This window comes from Amyelois transitella, chromosome 18 (genome assembly GCF_032362555.1).
Source record: "Amyelois transitella isolate CPQ chromosome 18, ilAmyTran1.1, whole genome shotgun sequence".
In the NCBI taxonomy this organism is placed as follows: Eukaryota; Metazoa; Arthropoda; class Insecta; order Lepidoptera; family Pyralidae; genus Amyelois; species Amyelois transitella.
The window spans coordinates 4,070,637-4,091,280 of NC_083521.1; the positions used below are offsets into that span (position 1 = coordinate 4,070,637).

The window sequence follows — 20,644 nt, forward strand, 5'->3', positions numbered from 1 at the left end:
TTGTGTTGTGCTATCTGAGGCTATTTGACTTAGTTCTAAAAACTATCTTAGGGTATTTATTTATTTATAAGGAGCCCTACAAAAATACTTTTCTGCCTTTATTACAGCTATTTTATTAAAAAATCGAAAAAGAAAATGAAATATTCAAATATGCCGCCAAAACGCAACTTTTAGCAATATGGCGGCCATGGCATGCAGTGACGTAAATTTCGTGTAAATATCATACAAAGCATGATGGTGTTTCGAAAAGTTTTGATTTTCTCTTGTTTTATTTAACTTGTGCCACGTCATATGTGTGAAAATTTTTAAAATGAGTTGCTATAAATGTTGTGCAGTGCCTCAATGCACTAATACAACAATAAAATCTCCTACGAAACTGTTTTTTTCTATGCCGATGGATTTGAATATTCGCAAGAAGTGGTTTCAGATCATGATCTAAGATCTGTGGTTACCAAAATATACTTACTTTGATGTTTTCACATTCCTCAGTTCGGCAGCATAGAAATCTGGATTGTCTTTGAAGAAGACGCCAACCATTATTGCGTCCACTTTTGGTAGGTTTCGACTGTCAGCTTTCGCGGAATTGGTTTCCATTATTAAATACTTATGTTATCTGAGTAATCCTGAGCGATCAAACACTTATAAAATCTTGAAAAATAATAGCGAACACTAAGGAACGGTACGATCCACAGTCTGTTTATGGATAATTGACGTCATAATAGAAATAGCCAATCACGTTCGTTTTTAGTCACGTGATAGCTGCATAAAAAAACGTAATTTTCTGAGACGGATTTTGTTAAAATAATGCAATATTTTTATTTCGCGTTATTACAAATCGCTCCAAAAAAATAATATTAAGACTGATGACATAAAAGAAATGTATATTTTTAATACAGTCAAATAGCCTATTGGATTGGATGATAGTATTTCTATTAGTTTGTGATTGGATGGATTGTCATTTTTACCGTTCCAGCTTTATTGATTTTGAAGTTTGTTTGAAGGTTATTTTAATTTTGCAAAAACTTTTACTTTCACTTTGGTATTGTCACGCTATTCTTTTATTACTATTTAATGCTTACGTTGATAAGTAAGAATTTACTTGCATGTTTATATAAAACACAAGATCAATAAAGTAAGGCATAAGTGTGTAAAAAAATTTCTATCGCTTATAATGTTATTTGTATAGGTCGTAAATAGAAACATGGGAATGAATAAACCGATTAATGTGGTAAGTATTAAGCAATAATATTTGGTTTATCATTTCGTTATTCTTTACAATCTATTCCTTCTTGAGTCTTATCTTTTATTTAGGTTGTGAGTGTATTACCATATTACCATGTTTACAAAAGTTTTTTGATAGGTAACTGAAAACTATGCCACGTAATTCGGCATGTAACTAGTTTTTATTTTAATGACCCGTAACTACTGTATTAAAAATAAAGCTTGAAGTCATACAAGAGTATGAGTAAAAATTATCCATCATTTGAATAAAACTCAACTGATTATTTTCGTATTAAAATTTATTAGAATGCCCAATTCTAATATATGCCATATTTTATGAGTTTAATTAAAATTAATCATATTTTTAGGAAGGGTCACTTTCAGAATACCTCTATCCTCCAGAGATATTAAAGAGGTTAAACTTTGATAAGAGTCCAGCCATTTTCAAACCAAAAATTAGTGCAGCTAATCCTGGAGAAGAGTGGATGGTGGTCAGGCCTTTACAGCGAGCTGATTATGACAAAGGTTTTCTGCAACTCCTGGGCCAATTAACCAGTGTCGGAAATGTCTCTAGGAAACAATTTGACGGTATGTATGAACTGCAGTAACTACCTACTCAATATATCTTTTTATCAAATGGGTGCTGGGTATAAGTGCTGTGGTTCATAAATTGGTTTCTGAATTTTCAATTACTAGTACCTACATGGATCAGAAGCCATATCAGTCCATACATCAAAACTTGTTGTAGATAGTTTTCTAGAAAAAAAATTTGGTATAGTTGAAATCACGTCATAATGATAATTTTTATCTTTGAATCATAACAGGCATCTATTAATATTATTCATGTATCACTGATATCATCTTTACTTTATATTATAGTGAAGATAAGATGCTTAATTTTAATAAAAGCTTTTATTTAGTTGTATATTAACAAATCATAAAATGAAATAAATCAAAAATGAAAAAGTTTGATAATGTGTATTATAATTTTAGCTATTGCATAATAGCATTCCTGTTCTTAATTCCTCAGGCAGTTTGCAATTCAACTTCTCTCACTGGCATTAGTCCCGATTACGTTGATATAAGAAAAAGTAAAAACAACAACAACAACAGTGGAAATCAGTACTGAGACAAAAGCAAGCAATCTTCTGTTTGGTTCCCTTCCACCCAAAGGTTGACTAGAAAAGATTGCATTAGCGCTAAGTCCACCCTTGTACCATCTGTGTATCTTTTTTATATTTTACTATGATGCAATAAAAAGTTTATCTTTCTATCTAGCAGGGCAAAGAAAACTCATAATATTTAAAATAACCACAAATTTAAAGTTATTCCCAGTTAGTAACCAATAATACCAAACCTGTTAATCTTGTTATTAACCTAGGACGCATTGGTATTGGTATTCAACTAGGTGACCTTGAGCCAGCAGCGCAATCAGTGCATACTTTTGCTTGTTAATGACCTTTCATATGTAGCCTTCATTTTCTTCCTGAATGCATAATTTTTTACAATTCCTAAATATAAATTAAAACTATATATTTATTTGATAAAACAAATGTAGGAAAAGAAAAAAAAAATTAATTAATGAAATTTTCAGTATAATGTGTATCTGAAATGCACATCTTTATTTCTTAGGGGTGGACCTGCCATCAAACTCGACATGTTAAATTGGTTGGCTTACTGATAAAAATGAGATTCAAATGGTCAAAGCTTGCTGGCATTTCCTTATAGAAGAATCATAAGTATAAAGCCTTGTGATTCTATTGACTTTTAAAATTTGTGTGGGAAGAGAAGCAAATGTTACCCACCATGATTATTGTTCACTTCTAGATGATAGATTCTAGCAAAGAAAATATAACATAATGTTAGTAATTACCAAATATTCATAGACCAGCTTATATTTACAGACCGGTTCACAAAGATGAAGCAATCAGGAGGATACTATGTGACAGTGATAGAAGACACCCGTATCGGCAAGCTCATCGGTGCAGCTACACTCACCATCGAACAGAAATTCATACATAACTGTTCTCTGGTATGTCAAAAATACTGCTTTCATATAATATGTAAATAAATATTTCAGTTCAATTCAAAATCTTTATTGTATATCATAAAGTACATCAGTTGAGTTATAGTTATTTACCTTTCCAAACATATAACACGTCTTTATCCCTTGCGGGGTAGACAGTATGACAAGAAAAGACTTAATGACAAAAGGACTTAATGTGAGATTCAATTAGTGACAAGAAGTTTATTAGGCTTTCCCTAAGTCGCCTTTTATGACATCAATGGGTGAGATATGATTGTAGAAACATAGTAGTAATTTTAAAATCATTTCAAATCTTACAGCGCGGTCGTTTAGAAGATGTAGTCGTGAATGATACATACAGAGGGAAACAACTTGGAAAACTGTAAGTATAATTCTATAATCATTCATCCCAGTAGCTTTTACTCAGAAACCAATATTTATCTTTTGATCTTCATTATGAGGTAGACAAGGCAACAAGCTTGGCGGACCAACCTTGACTTGATAGTTGATGCTTGATTTTTACTGCCACTTGTCCGACTGTCTTGTTTGTGATAAGATTTTGATTTTGAAGAAAACTACAATAATCGTATCTAATTGTCGAGTCTTCTCGGGAAAATAAGAAAAAATCTTGAAAGTAGATAAAGCAAAACAATTTTGCGGAGATCATGGCAAATAGGCGTGATCATATGCATTTATGTTATCGTATTGTTGAATGAAATAACATACATACATACATATGATCACGTCTATATCCCTTGCGGGGTAGACAGAGCCAACAGTCTTGAAAAGACTGAATGGCCACGTTCAGCTATTTGGCTTAATGATAGAACCGAGATTCAAATAGTGACAGGTTGCTAGCCCATCGCCTAAAAGAGGAATCCTAAGTTTATAAGCCTATCCCTTAGTCGCCTTTTACGACATCCATGGGAAAGAGATGGAGTGGTCCTATTCTTTTTTGTAATAGTGCCGGGAACCACACGGCACACTGAATGAAATAACTAACTAAAAATACTCTTTTTTGCAGAATCGTAGTAACAGTGTCCCTGCTGGCACAGGAGGTCGGCTGTTACAAGATGTCGCTGGACTGCAAAGACAAGCTGATAAAGTTCTATGAGACGCTCGGGTACAAACTCGAGCCTGGCAACTCCAATGCCATGAACATGAGGTAATTAACAGGAGTTTAATGTTTTCTTTTTTATGTTTGTTTCATACAAATATTTTGAGGGTTGATTCAGTAAGAGTGGGTGTGCGGTGTGACAATCACGCACTTTAATTTCAGTGCTAACTGATGCTCTATTCAAAGCGCGCCTGTCGTTTGCCAACCAACCCAACGATTATACTCATAGTCACAGGCGTAGTTCCTTGAAAGGGACGCTAGCCTCAATGGGGTTAAGTGCTTAGGTAGTTTGTAGCTTTTTGATGAAATTCACGTCATTCCATTTCCTTCCACTCCAAAACTAAATTTTTGGAAATGGAAATGACGTGAAAAAGTGAAAACAGCAAAGGCCTACTTTCTAAATAAAATATTATATTTATTTTGATTTTAACTGAACTCTGCCCAACTAACACCAGGAGTGGAGAACGAAGGAAGTTTTAAAAAGATATTGTAAATATGACTGTATGACGCTATTTGTTTCAGGTTCGACGACCCCTCTTGACAATTAGCCGCTGGGGCATCCGACCTGCGCTCCAAACTGTAAGTCCACGTAAAGCCGAGCAGTTATCACACCACCCTTCATCGCTACCACCACCATGCTATATTCATTTTTATCATTGATAATTTTTAATATGCTAGTCTATTTTGTTTCTAGTAAAGCTAAGTAGGTGTGAATGCAAGTTTAAATAAATTTTAATTATTGAAATTTTTACTGTTGACACGTAGTATAATTAATTAGTGAAAAATAACCGCTTCAGACCTTACCCCCGACTAGCAATGTAGCTTCCACTGCCTTAACGACACAGACTTCGTACAGTTTGTTTTAAGTTATAAAGTTATATAATCACATGACCAACTTGATTGGGGAATGTTTTACGTAGTTGTTTGTTCATGGTCTTTAGCTAAAAACAGAATAAAATTACGTTTATTATATTTAATGTTTTTGTGTATTTTATTATTGTGTGATTTCTGCTTGGTTCGCGTAGTTACGGTTGGCAGGGTCAATTCTTCTATCCATCAGAAACTGTGTTCACATATTGTGCGCGTGATATATATATTTTATTAATATGTGACAACTGTAACTGATGGGGTGATCGATTGATTTTTGGATATTCCAGCATATAATTTGTGATAGATGGTTGTAAGATAACATGTTTTGTAAATACACTTAAAATGTACTTGCATCTTATTAGGGCATATTTCGTGAACTTAGGTCTTATTATAGACTAAAAGACGATATTTTTTATTAATATCAAAATGCGACAAAGAGATTATTCTCAATCCTATTGGCATACATTTTTTACCAAACATGCCCATAGTACATACACAGTGTGGTAACGCTTTTATTTTTTGTTATCCTTGTTACTAAAAAGATTAACATCATTGCAATGTAATTAGTTTTGATATCATAGATTTTTATTTTTGCTTGTGTACTTAACTCATTAATTAACCAGTCATGTATACATTAATTACTATTAAATTTATTTGAAATAAAACAAAATGAATTACATATTTTAACTTTTATTTACAGAAGTGTAAACTTTAGCAGTTAGAAGAAGAATTTTACCACACTTTCGAAAATAGATACATTAGATGAATTACTAATAGGGTACTGGAAAAGAAAACTCTGGATTGTCACGAAAATCATTAAATCCATTGAAAGGCGACATTGTGGCATTGTGATAATATTTCCCAGTGACCTATTAATAAAATGCAGAATAAAGTACAAGCATTGAGAATTTCATTCATCATTGTCAAATCAACAGACGTCAAATCCTCTTGTCAGCCAATCAACTGAATTCTTCATCAAGAAGTCAGCATTAACTGACTTCAAATTGTCTATGCTCATGTTATGATAGTGGCGATAAAGTGAGGCAAAGAATTTATACATGTGATAGTATTTCAACAGTTTGACACAACGTGTTAATATAAAGTTCGTTTATTAGTTGTGATGACTAAGAGGTACCAATGTGTTTAAAAAAAAGCAAATTTATGTGTGTGCAAAACATCAGCATACTGTGCCCTGTAGAAATAGGAATATAAAAACTGAAATAATTTTTTGATACTCCATATTTATTTTATTATAATACTCACATTTCTCTGGGTACATTGTTTTGTTGGTATTATGCATACAAATTTTACATTTGTTGCCGTGTTATTTTTGAATGACGATTTTTTTAGACATTATTTTGGAATGAATTATCTGGAAATATTTAATTTTCGAGATAATAATACACTTAAAACTATAGAAGCTGCAAACTTCGTTCATTAGAATAATACCATTATTTTTTGTATCACACTCACATTGTTTGAAATACACATTCATATAAGTCTCTTCGGCTATGGAATCCACTGTTTTAAATTTTTTATTAATATCTGTTTTGTTATTCTTGATAAATTATTTGCGAAAGAAAATAAATATAATATTGTGAATATCGATAAAAATTCATAGACCGATTCAGTCTGGTTGTTGACATGCAATTAGCCTACGTAATATATAAAATTGGCAATAAATAAATATTGCACCACGCATATAAAAGTATCCGTCAAACACATTCTTATCATCCGACATTAGTAATCGAAACTTGAAATTGCATAATACAAGGGAACAGAATCCCAAATCGAAAATGTGTACATTTTCAAGTGTCGATATTTAAAATCAAACATACAGTCGTCGTTACAAGCGCTTATTCATAAATTGACACCCTCATATCCCGATCACACACATTACATCACCCGTAACTAAAGAAAAAGCATTTTTTTTCTGTATACATAAAATTTTATACGTATACTATATAAGTTAGAGAAAAATATGGCCATACAGTATAAGACTTAGATCAAGATTTTGCCATTAGTTACCTAACACCTGTTAGCAAGATATCGTTTTTAAAATCTACCGTATATATCGTTTTTATCAGGTCGATATCTCGGTATTTTTTTATAATATATAAAATCCACCAAATTTTCCAAAAATTTGTTCATATGCCGATTTTCCACTGGACTTGTAAAATGACCACATTTTGGTGATTATCTACTCTAAAATTCTAGAGGTTAACAGCTGTTTTAAAATAAAACAAAGAGAATTCTTGAGTCTGTTACTGTCGCAAAGCAATGGTTCGTTCACAATAAATTAACTATTGCCAAAAAAAAACATTCTTGTTATTTTATAGCGTTTTAGGACCGCAAACAGTAAATTCATTGTGATCTTACCAATAGTGAGAAAGTTGACGACTTACATAAGAGAAAATAATTGAAATTTATCAGATAAAACATATATTATAGCGAAAAACCAAAACTAGAACCTCCATAGTACCTCCTATGCGTTGATTTTACTTTGATCAGATTTTCCGTTCAAGTCTGTCGCTATAGATACGTATAATTTTGTTAGCTGTAGCTATCTGCTACAGTATTTAGATTCCTCACACTCGACCAAAACAAAATCTTTACTTGTGGAAGTCTCAAACTTCAAATAGCGCGGCAGCGGGAGAAACCTAAATAAATATATATAAAGTCGGCCTAAAAATATTTTTATAGTGGTTTTCTGGCATGACGAAAGTGATCTAAGTATAAATAGAAAAGTAGTTTATCACCTTAAATGGTCTATTCTCACTTGAGCTTTTTATAATTTGGTGCTTTATTTTTACGAAACTTGTTCCCAAATTACATTTCAGTATAGATGTATATAAATATTATAAGTATATATTTCATGAGAGTTTACAATTTTAGTACTGGCCATAAGTAATATTGAATGAAAGAAAAAAATCTAATTTATCTCATGTTTTATCATCACATAAAATACTTACTTTCAGAAATTTCTTACCCACAGATTCGAATTAAAAATGTAAATGATAGTGCCTAACAAATATTTAATTATACGAATAATATCTGTATACAATGGAACAATGTATTTCGGAGAAGAGCTGCAAAATAAAATTCCATAAACATTATGGAACACTTCGCGAGATGAGCGAAACGCGCTACAAACAATTTGTCTTTCAAAATGAGGTTTTATTATGACTTAAGAAATAAAAATACATAGATTACATTTTTGATTAGTCAATATCAGTAGATATGACTTTAGGCGGATAGAAGAGCGATATAAAATTAGGTTTCTGAGCTCGAATGCGCAATTGAGAAATACAGAGATAAAGCTTCAAATGTGATAGTAGGAAACAATTCTTGAAATATGGTTACCGCTAAGGATGTGACTGAATCTAAATTGTGATCGAGTAATAAATTAGCGTAAATATTCAATCTCATAAACCGAACGAATATGAATTCTCTATACAAATAAACTGTCATTTATTAATGGAGAGAGACGTGTTTATATATATATTCATGTAGTTTTAAATGTAATTTATGGAAGAATTTCATTCCGGAGCAGTGCTGCGTTAACCCTACCGCTGTATTTCTAAAAAGACCTATAAAGAAGTTAGTATACGAGCTTAATTTCTGTATTCTCGTTATTTTAGGACACAACCTTCGATTCTTATTTTAATGTCATAACAACCTCGTGTATGCGTTGTGCGCGTTTCGTGAGACGTGTGTTTACTTCGCCCCGCACTAGAACGGCGGCGGGGCGGGTGGCAGTTTGGTGCCGAGTTTCATGGGCCCCTGCCCGCGAGCATTGCGCCTCGCTTCCATCTCTCTTTGCCTCTGAAGTTTCCTCTCCTCACGTTTTCTTCGCATTTCGTCCATTTTGGACGCGTTGTTTTCTGGAATCAGAGTAAATACGGTATCAATATATAATACTTTCGAAATACATATAACAGCTTAGGATACAAAAGGGAAAACGCAAAGATGTTTCACGTCTTTTTTATAATAAGTAACTCATTGAGTGGTTTGATACTGAGAGTCAGGAAAGGCTGTGTTACGTCACCTTGGTTGTTCAACCTACTTATGAATAGGCAGTTGTTTGACAAATTGAAGAGTGTGAATGTGGATTATTTATGAATAGATAACATCTTTCATAATAACAGTTATGGATTCAGATTAATAAAGAAAAAAATAGCTAACCATCAACATTTTCCTCAATGGGTTCGAACTCGCCATCTTCCCACCCGCCCAGTGAGTCATTGCTGTTCTGGTGAGCGGCTGGCCGGTGTTCGAGTCTTGCGCCGCGCACGTAAGTCGCGTTCGCATTGTTCAAACCCATATTCGTCCAATCGGAGTTGTTCCATGTTTCGGATGGACTGGCCAGCTCTGCTTCGGCACACTGTGGATATTTAAATTTATTGAATAGGACTAATTGGCTGGCATTTGACAAATTGAATTGCCAATAGCAATGATTGTGTACAATGCAAATGATTAGGAGATGTTTAATAGATTGGTGCAAGAGAAGCAAATCCCAACATTAAATGTCGCAATCAGGATATCTTCCAGAGTAAATAATGCGGTCTCTCTAGTCGTCTAGTCAGCTGCGGGTGGGGATGGTGTACGTACCGGTTGTTCCTGCAGCTCGCCCCACTCCTCGTTGCCCCAGTCGTCCTCGCAGAGCGCGGCGAGCGCGGGCGTGGCTTGCGCGCTCCCGCTGCTGGGGGGAGACTTTACGCTCGCTCCCGTACCCGTTCCCGTTCCTACACAAATACTCAACTTTATTAAATTGAACTTAGTAAGGAACTAAGCAGGTAGACAAGACTTGCTTGAGTTATAGCACAACCCGTGTGATACGCAGGATTAACTCTGATCTCAAGTTAAGGAACTCGCGGTCCACCTTTTGACATTTTTAGAATAGGAATATAGAAAACTTAAGACGCAACTGGAAATAATCGAGAGAAATATATAGATATATAACCAATGTGGAAAAAATTACATTGAAATTTTTCTGTACCCGCCTCATATTATACGAGCCAAATCGTAAGACATGTGAGATTTTGACATTGTACAAACTTACCTACTACATCAAGGATAGTCTTTTCTCTCGCTTTAGCTTGCTTAGGGTTTGGGAAGAAATAGCGAAAGGAAATTTGTTACCTGCACTGGAATCAATCTCGCCCCAGGCCGCCATGTCCCAATGCTCGGGATCGTAGTCCGACGCCGACTCGCTGTGCTCCAGTGACGTCATCGAGGTCACTGATGACGTCGTCGTGGACATACTGCTCGATGACGGTTGCTCTGGAGAAAGAAGACAGGGAAGGGTTATTTTAGGTAACTAGATTTATTTAAAGACGTAGTTAATAGTGATTTTATGTATGTATGCATGAAGTTTTATTAACCATGTGGCTTCCAGCACCTTAGAGTAGAACCACAACATCTCTTTCCTATGGATGTTGTAAAAGGCGACTAAGGGGTAGGCTTGGGATTCCTCTTGTAGGCGATGGGCTAGCAACCTGTCACTATTTGAATATGAATACCATCATGAAGACATAAAGCTGAACATGGCCTTTCAGTCTTTTCTAGACTGTTGGCTCTGTCTACCCTGCAAGGAATAAAGATGTAATTATATGTGTATGTTTATTTGCAGAAAGTATTCTGTATCTGAACCTCCGTTGACGGCACGTGAAAGGACATAGATAATGTATGCAACGATATTTTTTTTTGTGCTCCGACCAAGACCCATCATTGGCACCGTCCGGTTACCTCACCATCTCACGATTAGGTAGGTAGAACTTGTCACGAGAGGTCGCGATCGGGCCGGCGCACGTAATGGCGTTGTATCATCTACTCTGTTTATAAATGGTTACATATAATTACCAAGGACTTGGACTTGAAGGAAGTAGAACTTGGCGATGACGGCCCAGCCAGCCCACGTGACCGCTGCGTTGCTAAGTGGCGGCGTTGTATCAGACTCTATTTATAAAGAGTTGGTACATATAATTACCAAGGGAGCCAGGCTTGGACAACGCGGATCTAGCAGAGTGTTGCAGACGAGCGGTAGAACTTGGCGGTGACGGCCCAGCCGGCCCACGTGGCCGCCGCGTTGCTAAGTGGCGGCGTTGTATCAGACTGTATTTATAAAGAGTTAGTTACATATAATTACCAAGGGAGCCAGGCTTGGACAACGCGGATCTAGCAGAGTGTTGCACACGAGCGGTGTCAGAATGCGAGCGGTAGAACTTGGCGGTGACGGCGGTGACGGCCCAGCCGGCCCACGTGACCACTGCGTTGCTAAGGGGCGGCGTTGTATCAGACTCTATTTATAAAGAGTTAGGTACATATAATTACCAAGGGAGCCAGGCTTGGACAACGCGGATCTAGCAGTGTTGCACACGAGCGGTGTCAGAATGCGAGCGGTAGAACTTGGCGGTGACGGCGGTGACGGCCCAGCCGGCCCACGTGACCACTGCGTTGCTAAGGGGCGGCGTTGTATCAGACTCTATTTATAAAGAGTTAGGTACATATAATTACCAAGGGAGCCAGGCTTGGACAACGCGGATCTAGCAGAGTGTTGCACACGAGCGGTGTCAGAATGCGAGCGGTAGAACTTGGCGGTGACGGCCCAGCCGGCCCACGTGACCACTGCGTTGCTAAGGGGCGGCGTTGTATCAGACTCTATTTATAAAGAGTTAGGTACATATAATTACCAAGGGAGCCAGGCTTGGACAACGCGGATCTAGCAGAGTGTTGCACACGAGCGGTGTCAGAATGCGAGCGGTAGAACTTGGCGGTGACGGCGGTGACGGCCCAGCCGGCCCACGTGGCCGCCGCGTTGCTAAGGGACGGCGTTGCGGTATGAACGTCGGCCTCTTTATATGAAAATAAATAATTTTTTTATTGATAAATGTTTTCACAAACGGAACTATTGTCGGTGAGTCTTGCAAATCGTGGATAGTTACATGTGAAAAGGCCATTTGGCCGCTACTTCGAAATAGGACCACTCAATCTCTTTGCCGTAGATGTCATAAAAGGCAGTTAGTGCAGCTTTGTTCCAATATGCTGCGGAAGTCAGACGTAAGTCGCTTGGTGTAAAATCATTCATAGTCAAAAAGCTCTCAAGAAAGGTGTAACAGAGACTTACGACGGTTAAACAAATTTCAAAATATGTATATATAAATTAAACGCCGTTCTTACCCATTCCCTCTTTGAGACTAGGATCCTCTGAAACTTTCTCCAATTTACCAAGGAAGCCCTTAATCGTTCTAAACGTCGCATCACGAACCTGGAATAATATTATTTATTCTTTTTTAAATTAAAAAAAAATCCTATTATTTAGCAATCGAATATAAAAAGTCACAATCATATAACTACTTAGTTAGATACTAAAAGTTATTATCATTAATGAAAATCCGTTTCAATGACTCATTCTGGTTTCCCTACAAAATACAACAGTTTATCAACTTGTGCAACTATACGAGTATAAGGTTGTTGACATTTTAAGCTACTCTATTTTCAATTGATAATATAGGATATGTGATGAGTGATGAGAGTTTTATCGCGACAACGACGAAATTGGTCAACGGGAACTTGTTTTAAATTAGTTTAGTCCAGCTGCGAACTAATAGATAAAGCACATTGTTCTTAATAGTCTAGAATGTTAATACATATAGTCACATCTATATCTCTTGCAGGGAAGACAGAGCCAACAGTTTTGAACAGACTGAAAGGCCAGGTTCAGGTGTATTTCCTATGTATGTCAAGAACGCACGTCGTAATTTATTTCGTTTTAATAAAATGTCTTCAGAACCTTGGTTCGGGATTCTATATAAAAAAGGGAAAATATAAAGGAGATGCAACATCTAAATTTATTTTTAATAGCCGTTATTTTAATAAGAATTTAAAGCCAATTGATGATGCTCTTGTAGGGTAAAATAGTTTTATCACTTAGTCTCAAACATACCTGTTTCTCCGGATCTACAGTAAGTGGACAAAGTGCCGGCAGTATCCTGTTAGCGACCTCAGCCAGCAGGAAGTACTGTTGCGTCGCCGCTAACGCCAACACGCCCGCCTGGCGCGCTGGCGGGAAAGCGTCGCGCGTGGCGCGAACAAACGCAGAAACCAGCACTTTTTGCCTGATCTGAGGGTGTAAGTGTGACGCTATCTTGCCGAGGCACACTGTTGTGTTCGTTCTGTGAATAAAGACGTGGTTTAAACTGTTGTACTTCGTGTCATATACCTACAATTGAATCAAATGAAGTACTGCTTTTTCAGACGGCAAGTAAGACTCGACATAGAATTAGTGGTTCAGAGGTTTGTTCCGCCGCTATTTCTACACTTTGCGCTTTGGAAGCTTAATAGTAGGTTTAATTATATGTAGATTAGTGTATGTAATTTATGAAATAAATTAATAGAAATATCTAATGGCAAGTACCTCTTATAAAGGGATTGGTGATGGTAAAAAGATGTGTCTACCTTATGCCGCCCTGGTCATCCTTGGCTTGCAGCCTGGCAAAATGTCTGAGCACCTCAACATTCAAGTTGTTGTAGTTAAGCTTCGGAGCCAGGTGGACAATGGACTTGACGGTTTGCTCCCGAATGACAGCGTTAGTGTCCAAAAACCCATTCACTACTTGCGGGAATATTTGGTCGTTCACCTAAAATATTGTTAGTCGTTAGTTATGAGTAGTGAAATATGCTGTACAAATTAAGTGCTATAGCACACCAAGTCTTAACTCTTACTGACTTATAGACAATGCCGTGTGGTTCCCGGCGCTTAAGAATACTTCAAGAGTAAAAGGCGTCTAAGGGAATAGGCATATTCACCTAGGGCGGATTTTATGATGATTTAGTATAGATGAGGTTCTCTGCAAAAGTCGCTGAGGTCAGAAGGGAGTTTCTCTGTGTAAAAATCTGAGTTACCCAATTCAGAATCATGGTCGTTATACGCACCCCGGTCTTCTCTCGCGCGAAATCGCGCGAAAAACTATCGCTGTCCAGTTTCAAGTTATAATGTAAAGCGAAACAGCCATAGTTTTGATCGCGAAATAATAAAGGCGTCGCGCGCGCGTTTTCCATGCAGGACGGTGCATGTGGACAAGAGCTAGATAAATTATAAACTCACAGTCTTTTTGTCAATTACATTATAAACTTACAGTAGAATTCTGCAGATGCATGATAAACTGATCCAATTGCTGTAGCAGCCGCGAGCGAGTGGTCCGGTCGTTGGACGCAAACAGTTTCACGACACAGGGAACTATCTGCTTCTGGTAGTCGGCGTCTTCTAATAGTTTACCCAACTGGAACAAATTACAATGTTAGCACATTTCAGAATAAGAAACCGCGTAGAGTCCATTTACTGGTACTACTTTATCCAACAGTCAAGTGGACTGCCTTAAAGATAGACCTAGACTTGTTTGCGTGGCATTCTTTAATGATAATTAAACAATATTTAACTGGAATAAAATAATGATCACTCATCTATTTTAATCTAAGAAGTGGCCAGTACATGTTAAATGTTATGACTTCCAATATCAAGGATTTTATTCATGTAGTTACTTCAACTGAAAATTCATTTCAAATAAATGTAGCCCTTATTTAACTGATAGGATAAAGAAAATCTGAATAAGAATAGAAAAAATTGTTTGATAAGTACCTTAAACATAGGAGCTAAAACTGCTGATCCTGCATCACCATAATGGAATGCGGTCAGCAGCTGCGGCAGGATCTTGTGAACACACACAGCCTCCGGGAAACAGTCCAGAAACGAGTTGAGAGTGGAGAAGAACTTCCCTTTCTCCACTTTGTCCTTGATTTGAATCTCTTCTAAGAACAACATGGTGTCTATGAGATCATTCTTGAAATAACCACCTAGTTTACGACACCTGTAACAATTTACACCAAATAGGTACCTACTTAAAGTCACGTCTAATCCCTTCTGGGGTAGACAGAGCGAACAGTCTCGAAAAGACTATTCGGCTTGATGATAGAATTAAGATTAAAATAGCGACAGGCTGGTTGATAGTCCTTCGTCCAAAAGAAGAATCTCAAGTTTATAAGTCTATCCCTTAGTAGCCAAAACATCCATGGGAAAGAGATGGAGTGATCCTATTGTTTTATTTTTCATATTGGTGCAGGGAACCACACAGCAGTTTATGTCTATTTGCATTAATATAGCTTATCCTATCCTACTATATAAATGCTAAAGTTTGTAAAGATGTGTGTGTGCTAGTTACTCCTTGAAGTAAATATTACTGGATGAATTTTTATATAATTTAGTACATGAATAGAATAAAAACTGAATTAGAATTTCGACTAAACCAATTATTAATTAATCACAAAAAATGTTTTCTCTCATCCACATTTCTATTTTAAGTTTGGATAGTTGTGAAGTTGATGAAAAGGGTATAGCCGGATAAGTATGACGATCTGGCCTCCAAATGAGAACCTTTATCGAAACTTATGTTCTAATATCGCCTTGATGTACAAACACAATTTATGTACTTTTCGCGGCCAGCTTTCGCTTTGACCTTGAGATATGGGAAAAAATAATCGCACGCATGACTTTTATTCAAAGTCATATATCTCAAAAATTAATTACGCTAGAGAGATGAGACCAACGCGAGTTTTTAGATAACATTGCAGAGTATATCATATATTATTTTCAAATTTTTAGAGTATATTTATATATAAAAAAAATTAAAAAATAAGTAAATCATAATTTTTTTTTCATGTTCTCTGAGACTTACAATCACGAAAATAATATATGTTATGCTCCTTTACGTGCTCTATCACTCATAAAAATTTGGTAAAAAAAAAGTTGGTGCAACACTTTGAAAAAAAAAAATAATGTGATTAGCGCCTTCTACTATACCCTTGTTCTATAAGGCCTACATTACATTTTATTCATTTTTTCGAAGTGTTGCACCAACTTGATAAGCGTTGGAATAATTGTTCAAAAAGAAAAGAAAAAATAACCAATGTCCAATATTTATCACAACTTTTATTACTTTTCGTGTTAATCAAAATAGCAAAAAGAGAAAAAAATTAATCATCGTCACTATTGTAATTAATTATTACTGGAACATTTTGAGTAGCAAATATTTTAGTGAGGACTTCAGAAGGACGCAAAATTTTGGACAAATATCGTCCATATGACAGATAATAAATAATAGCTGCTGTATGTGAACAGCACCCCACTGTACGGTTGCCATTGGGACAATCACAGCAATAACGGAGAATACTATATTAATCATTACCATCGGATATATAGTGAATGTAAATACGATAGACTTTACTATTTATATGCCTTGATTTTACTTCTGCTTTAATGATATTAGATGCTGATTTCACATATTGTACTAAAAGATTATTTTGATCGTCCATTATTTCGGCCAAGTAAGATAAAGCCTGTGAAAATTGATACGAGCCTGTGAATAAAATCAAGTTGGTGCAACACTTCGAAAAAATGAATAAAATGTAATGTAGGCCTTATAGAACAAGGGTATAGTAGAAGGCGCTAATCACATTATTTTTTTTTTCCAAAGTGTTGCACCAACTTTTTTTTTACCAAATTTTTATGAGTAATAGAGCACGTAAAGGAGCATAACATATATTATTTTCGTGATTGTAAGTCTCAGAGAACATGAAAAAAAAATTATGATTTACTTATTTTTTAATTTTTTTTATATATAAATATACTCTAAAAATTTGAAAATAATATATGATATACTCTGCAATGTAATCTAAAAACTCGCGTTGGTCTCATCTCTCTAGCGTAATTAATTTTTGAGATATATGACTTTGAATAAAAGTCATGTGTGCGATTATTTTTTCCCATATCTCAAGGTCAAAGCGAAAGCTGGCCGCGAAAAGTACATAAATTGTGTTTGTACATCAAGGCGATATTAGAACATAAGTTTCGATAAAGGTTCTCATTTGGAGGCCAGATCGTCATACTTATCCGGCTATACCCTTTGCAGCTTTTTCACCGTTACCGTTCTCCTGCACTGATGCTTTGAAAGCAGCAGTAAGGTTAGTTTTAAGTAATTGATGAGCATAAGATATGAAAATTATTAAGGGATGTTTGAAATGTATTATAATAATGAATAAAAATATTGAATTAGAATAACACATTGGATAGTTTTTATCCCAAAATTCCCACGGTAGCCAAGCCTCAGCAGCCTCAGCGCAGCTTGTAATTAAAAAGTAAAAGATGTGCCAAAAATTGTCATACATTATACCCATTACTACATATAGCGACAATAACTTGTGTAATTGACAGAAGTTGTGTGTGATTTTTTTTTTTTGCAAATGTAATATTAAAAATCAATAAAATGTCATATTAATTTTATAATAAATAATAAGTTCCTCATCACAAGCAAACCCATAAATCCGTTTTCGGCAACCCACCATTGAACTAGACATTTCCCTGCATCTCAACAATGGACACCTTCCAAAGAGAACTAAAGTCTTTAACATACAATATATTATATAGAAATAAAAACATTTAATACAACATACCTCGTAATAATATCAGCCGGATTGGGCCTAGTAGCAGGGTTAGCACTGACTAGTTCACAATACAATGTGCTCAGCTGCTTAGGGATGAGATCTGTGGTTTTAAGTGCTGGCTGATTTTTCAGGGGCCCGTTAAAAGCCTCCCAAATCAAACAACCTAGGCCCCACATGTCTGTTGAGCTGTTGAAAATAAAATGAATGTAAATAAGTTTCATCATTGCATGGCATGTATCACTGTTGACTTACTTCATGTTACTTGAAATGATAGAACAAAAATTAAATATAAAAAGTGACTTTCACCTAAATTACCCTTAAGTTGAATAGAGTCAAATAAAAAAAAGTATTTTATTTTGGTAGGTTAAATATGTTGTTTTAGATTTGAATTCTTGTAAAGGGTTTTTTACATTTGGATATGAATACTAAAAATAAGTTCAAAAACTAAAACTCACTATAAAAAACAAATTCACTAAATATTACTTACCATTTTGTGATTGATTTCAATTTGGTTGGGTCTTTCTTTTCTGGTGGATCATATATTTCTAATGCAGGTAATATTTTGATAGGCATAGTATTACTAGATTCTTGTCCATGATTGGATAAAAATTCAAATCCCCCGAGTTTCCACTCGCCTGCCAGTGTCACGAAGACAGAGTACAAGCAAACATTGTTATGTCTCATGTTCCCATCATTATTTAAAAAGGATAATGCCCTCTGAAAGAAAGAGGATAAGTCAGAAGAATTAACATAAAAGTGTAGATGGTGATATTTAGGGTAAGCTAATTGTGATCACAGGTAGCTCCCTGGTTGTTCTCCAGACAGAGGATGCAGAGGATTTATATGTAGGGTAATTGCGCTGGTTTGGCGTCCAGTTCTACTTTTCGTCCATTTCACTTTTAAACGCATATAAAAAGAATATAAACACACCTATGCACGCATGTTGCAACTTGTCACGATCCTTCATACTTAAGCAACAGTTCTAACAACCACAAAATCCAATTTGTCAAGTGAAAACTTCGAAAAAATTAAACTCAGTGGCCGGCATGTGTTCGTGTTGCGTAGACGTCATTGCCGATACAAAAAAAATAGCTGGTGCAGGAACACTCTGTGGTGGGTTTTATGACTATTTCACATAGATTGGGTAATATTTTGGCATGTAAGGATATTTAAGAGTATAACTAACATTATGTTCAGGTTATTTTACAATGTTTTTGTAGTAATCTTAGTAAAAGTTTGCGGACGAATACTGACATGCCTATTTTACCAATTATTTGGTATCCGTCCACGTGGACGGAAACTAAAACAGCAAGCTAAATATTTGGAATGTTCATTTTACTTTTTCAGACCTATAAAAAATATGTGTTTTCTTTACATATGAACTTTATTGGCTATTTGACAAGATATTTAGTTAACGTCCAATAATTTCTCAGTATTGCTTGTTTAAAAAAATGTTTAAATGGCATGGACGAAAACTAAACAGCAATTTTTTTTGTATTAGTTTTCGTCCATAATGGTGTGGAATCTACTTCTAACACATTTTCTTGTTAATTCGTACAGGTTTTTCTAGTAGGTACTAAACTATGAAATTAATTGTTATAGATGGATTCGGGGAAATAAAAAAAGCAGGAAATCTACTGCTGAAGAATAAATATTTTTGTTGATTAAATAAAAGATTATAAAGACAGTTTTTATTTAACATTGCATTTTTACTCTTTTTTACATACTGGACGGAAACTAGATCACACCAGGGCGAAAACCAAATTTTTTGGACGAAAACTAGTGAAATCTGCCATTTAACATTTAATTATTTATATAAAAAACAATGTAGTTATAATTAAAAGTTTCTTTATTTTTATCAAAAATAGACTATATGAGGTATTTAAACAAATATGAGCTATTTTAATTAGGATACTTTATCATATTATTTTTACGTCTGAAAGCTAGCAACTCCGCTAATTGGACGAAAACCAGCGCAATCACCCTATAAAAAAATTCTGAATGGTTGTAAACTACTCAGAAATTTCAAGTGTAATAGTTCAAAAAAGCAATTTTACTAAACAATTCTGCAGGCAATAAATTATTTAAATCAAAAAGTATTACTTACAGTTATTTGGAATATACCCCACGCCAAAAATAATTCTCTTTGTTGCCCCTCCAGCTTCATATCTTCTATATGGGTGGCTAAAGGCTCTACATATTCAGTAGCTACATATAAAAATTTCTCAGTTTCACAGCTATCTAAGTAATGTAAAAGGCTAGGGTGTCTCATGGTCTTTAATCTCTTCAGAGAGGCCTTCGCTATATCAAACAGAGTCTCAGAACTTTTCTGAACATCAAACAGAAAAATTGACACCTCATCTTGAGTACCTCTTTTTTTACCCTTGTGAAGTACCCATACAGTTCGGTCTTCTAAGCCACGGACTGGATCCCCAACCTCATATGGGAAATCCTTAGTGGGATCTCGTGAGAAAAAAGACCACATCTTGCACTTTTTCAACAATTATTAACACTATGTATTTTTATGTACACTTTTCGAAGTACCTAATATTTGACAACGAATAAATAACATAGTGTAAAGGACGAATTCTAATCGTATAAAATGTTTAGGTATACTTTCAATGTAATTGGTAAAATTGTAGGTAACTTATTTTTTATTTATCGCAAAAAAGTGACGGTGATAAACGGTAGACGACAATGAATCTATAGTTTGTGGAAAACGACGACATTACGTACGTTACCTACGTTAGGATTGACATGACATTATTTTTTTTAATTGCGGAAAATTTTATTTTTCACCACGCTATCATTGGATGTGGGAATAAAATATAGCCACTGAGGTGATATGCAACTTTCACACTAGTTTAGACACCCCTTCCTCTATATTTCATTTGTGTCACAAACTCAAGTCATAC

At 35.4% G+C, this 20,644-nt stretch overlaps 2 protein-coding genes across 2 annotated transcripts; one reads left to right on the forward strand and one right to left on the reverse strand.

Moving 5' to 3' along the window:
• Nucleotides 1-909: 909 nt before the first annotated feature.
• Nucleotides 910-8,390, forward strand: LOC106136186 (probable glucosamine 6-phosphate N-acetyltransferase). The gene is made up of 7 exons (XM_013336654.2): nucleotides 910-1,228; nucleotides 1,590-1,809; nucleotides 3,126-3,253; nucleotides 3,568-3,629; nucleotides 4,272-4,412; nucleotides 4,887-4,943; nucleotides 5,935-8,390. Exons 1-6 carry the CDS (start codon nucleotides 1,202-1,204, stop codon nucleotides 4,903-4,905), a joined length of 597 nt encoding a protein of 198 aa, XP_013192108.1. The 5' UTR covers nucleotides 910-1,201; the 3' UTR covers nucleotides 4,906-4,943; nucleotides 5,935-8,390.
• LOC106136171 (N-terminal kinase-like protein) lies at nucleotides 7,801-20,470 on the reverse strand. The gene is made up of 13 exons (XM_013336633.2): nucleotides 19,837-20,470; nucleotides 18,217-18,446; nucleotides 17,739-17,915; nucleotides 14,872-15,100; nucleotides 14,372-14,515; nucleotides 13,692-13,873; nucleotides 13,180-13,408; nucleotides 12,414-12,501; nucleotides 11,927-12,088; nucleotides 10,377-10,517; nucleotides 9,846-9,979; nucleotides 9,420-9,618; nucleotides 7,801-9,118 (listed from the first exon to the last, which is right to left on the reverse strand). The coding sequence occupies exons 1-13, from the start codon at nucleotides 20,212-20,214 to the stop codon at nucleotides 8,967-8,969; spliced, it is 2,445 nt and encodes an 814-aa protein (XP_013192087.1). The 5' UTR covers nucleotides 20,215-20,470; the 3' UTR covers nucleotides 7,801-8,966.
• Between the last annotated feature and the right edge of the window lie 174 nt (nucleotides 20,471-20,644).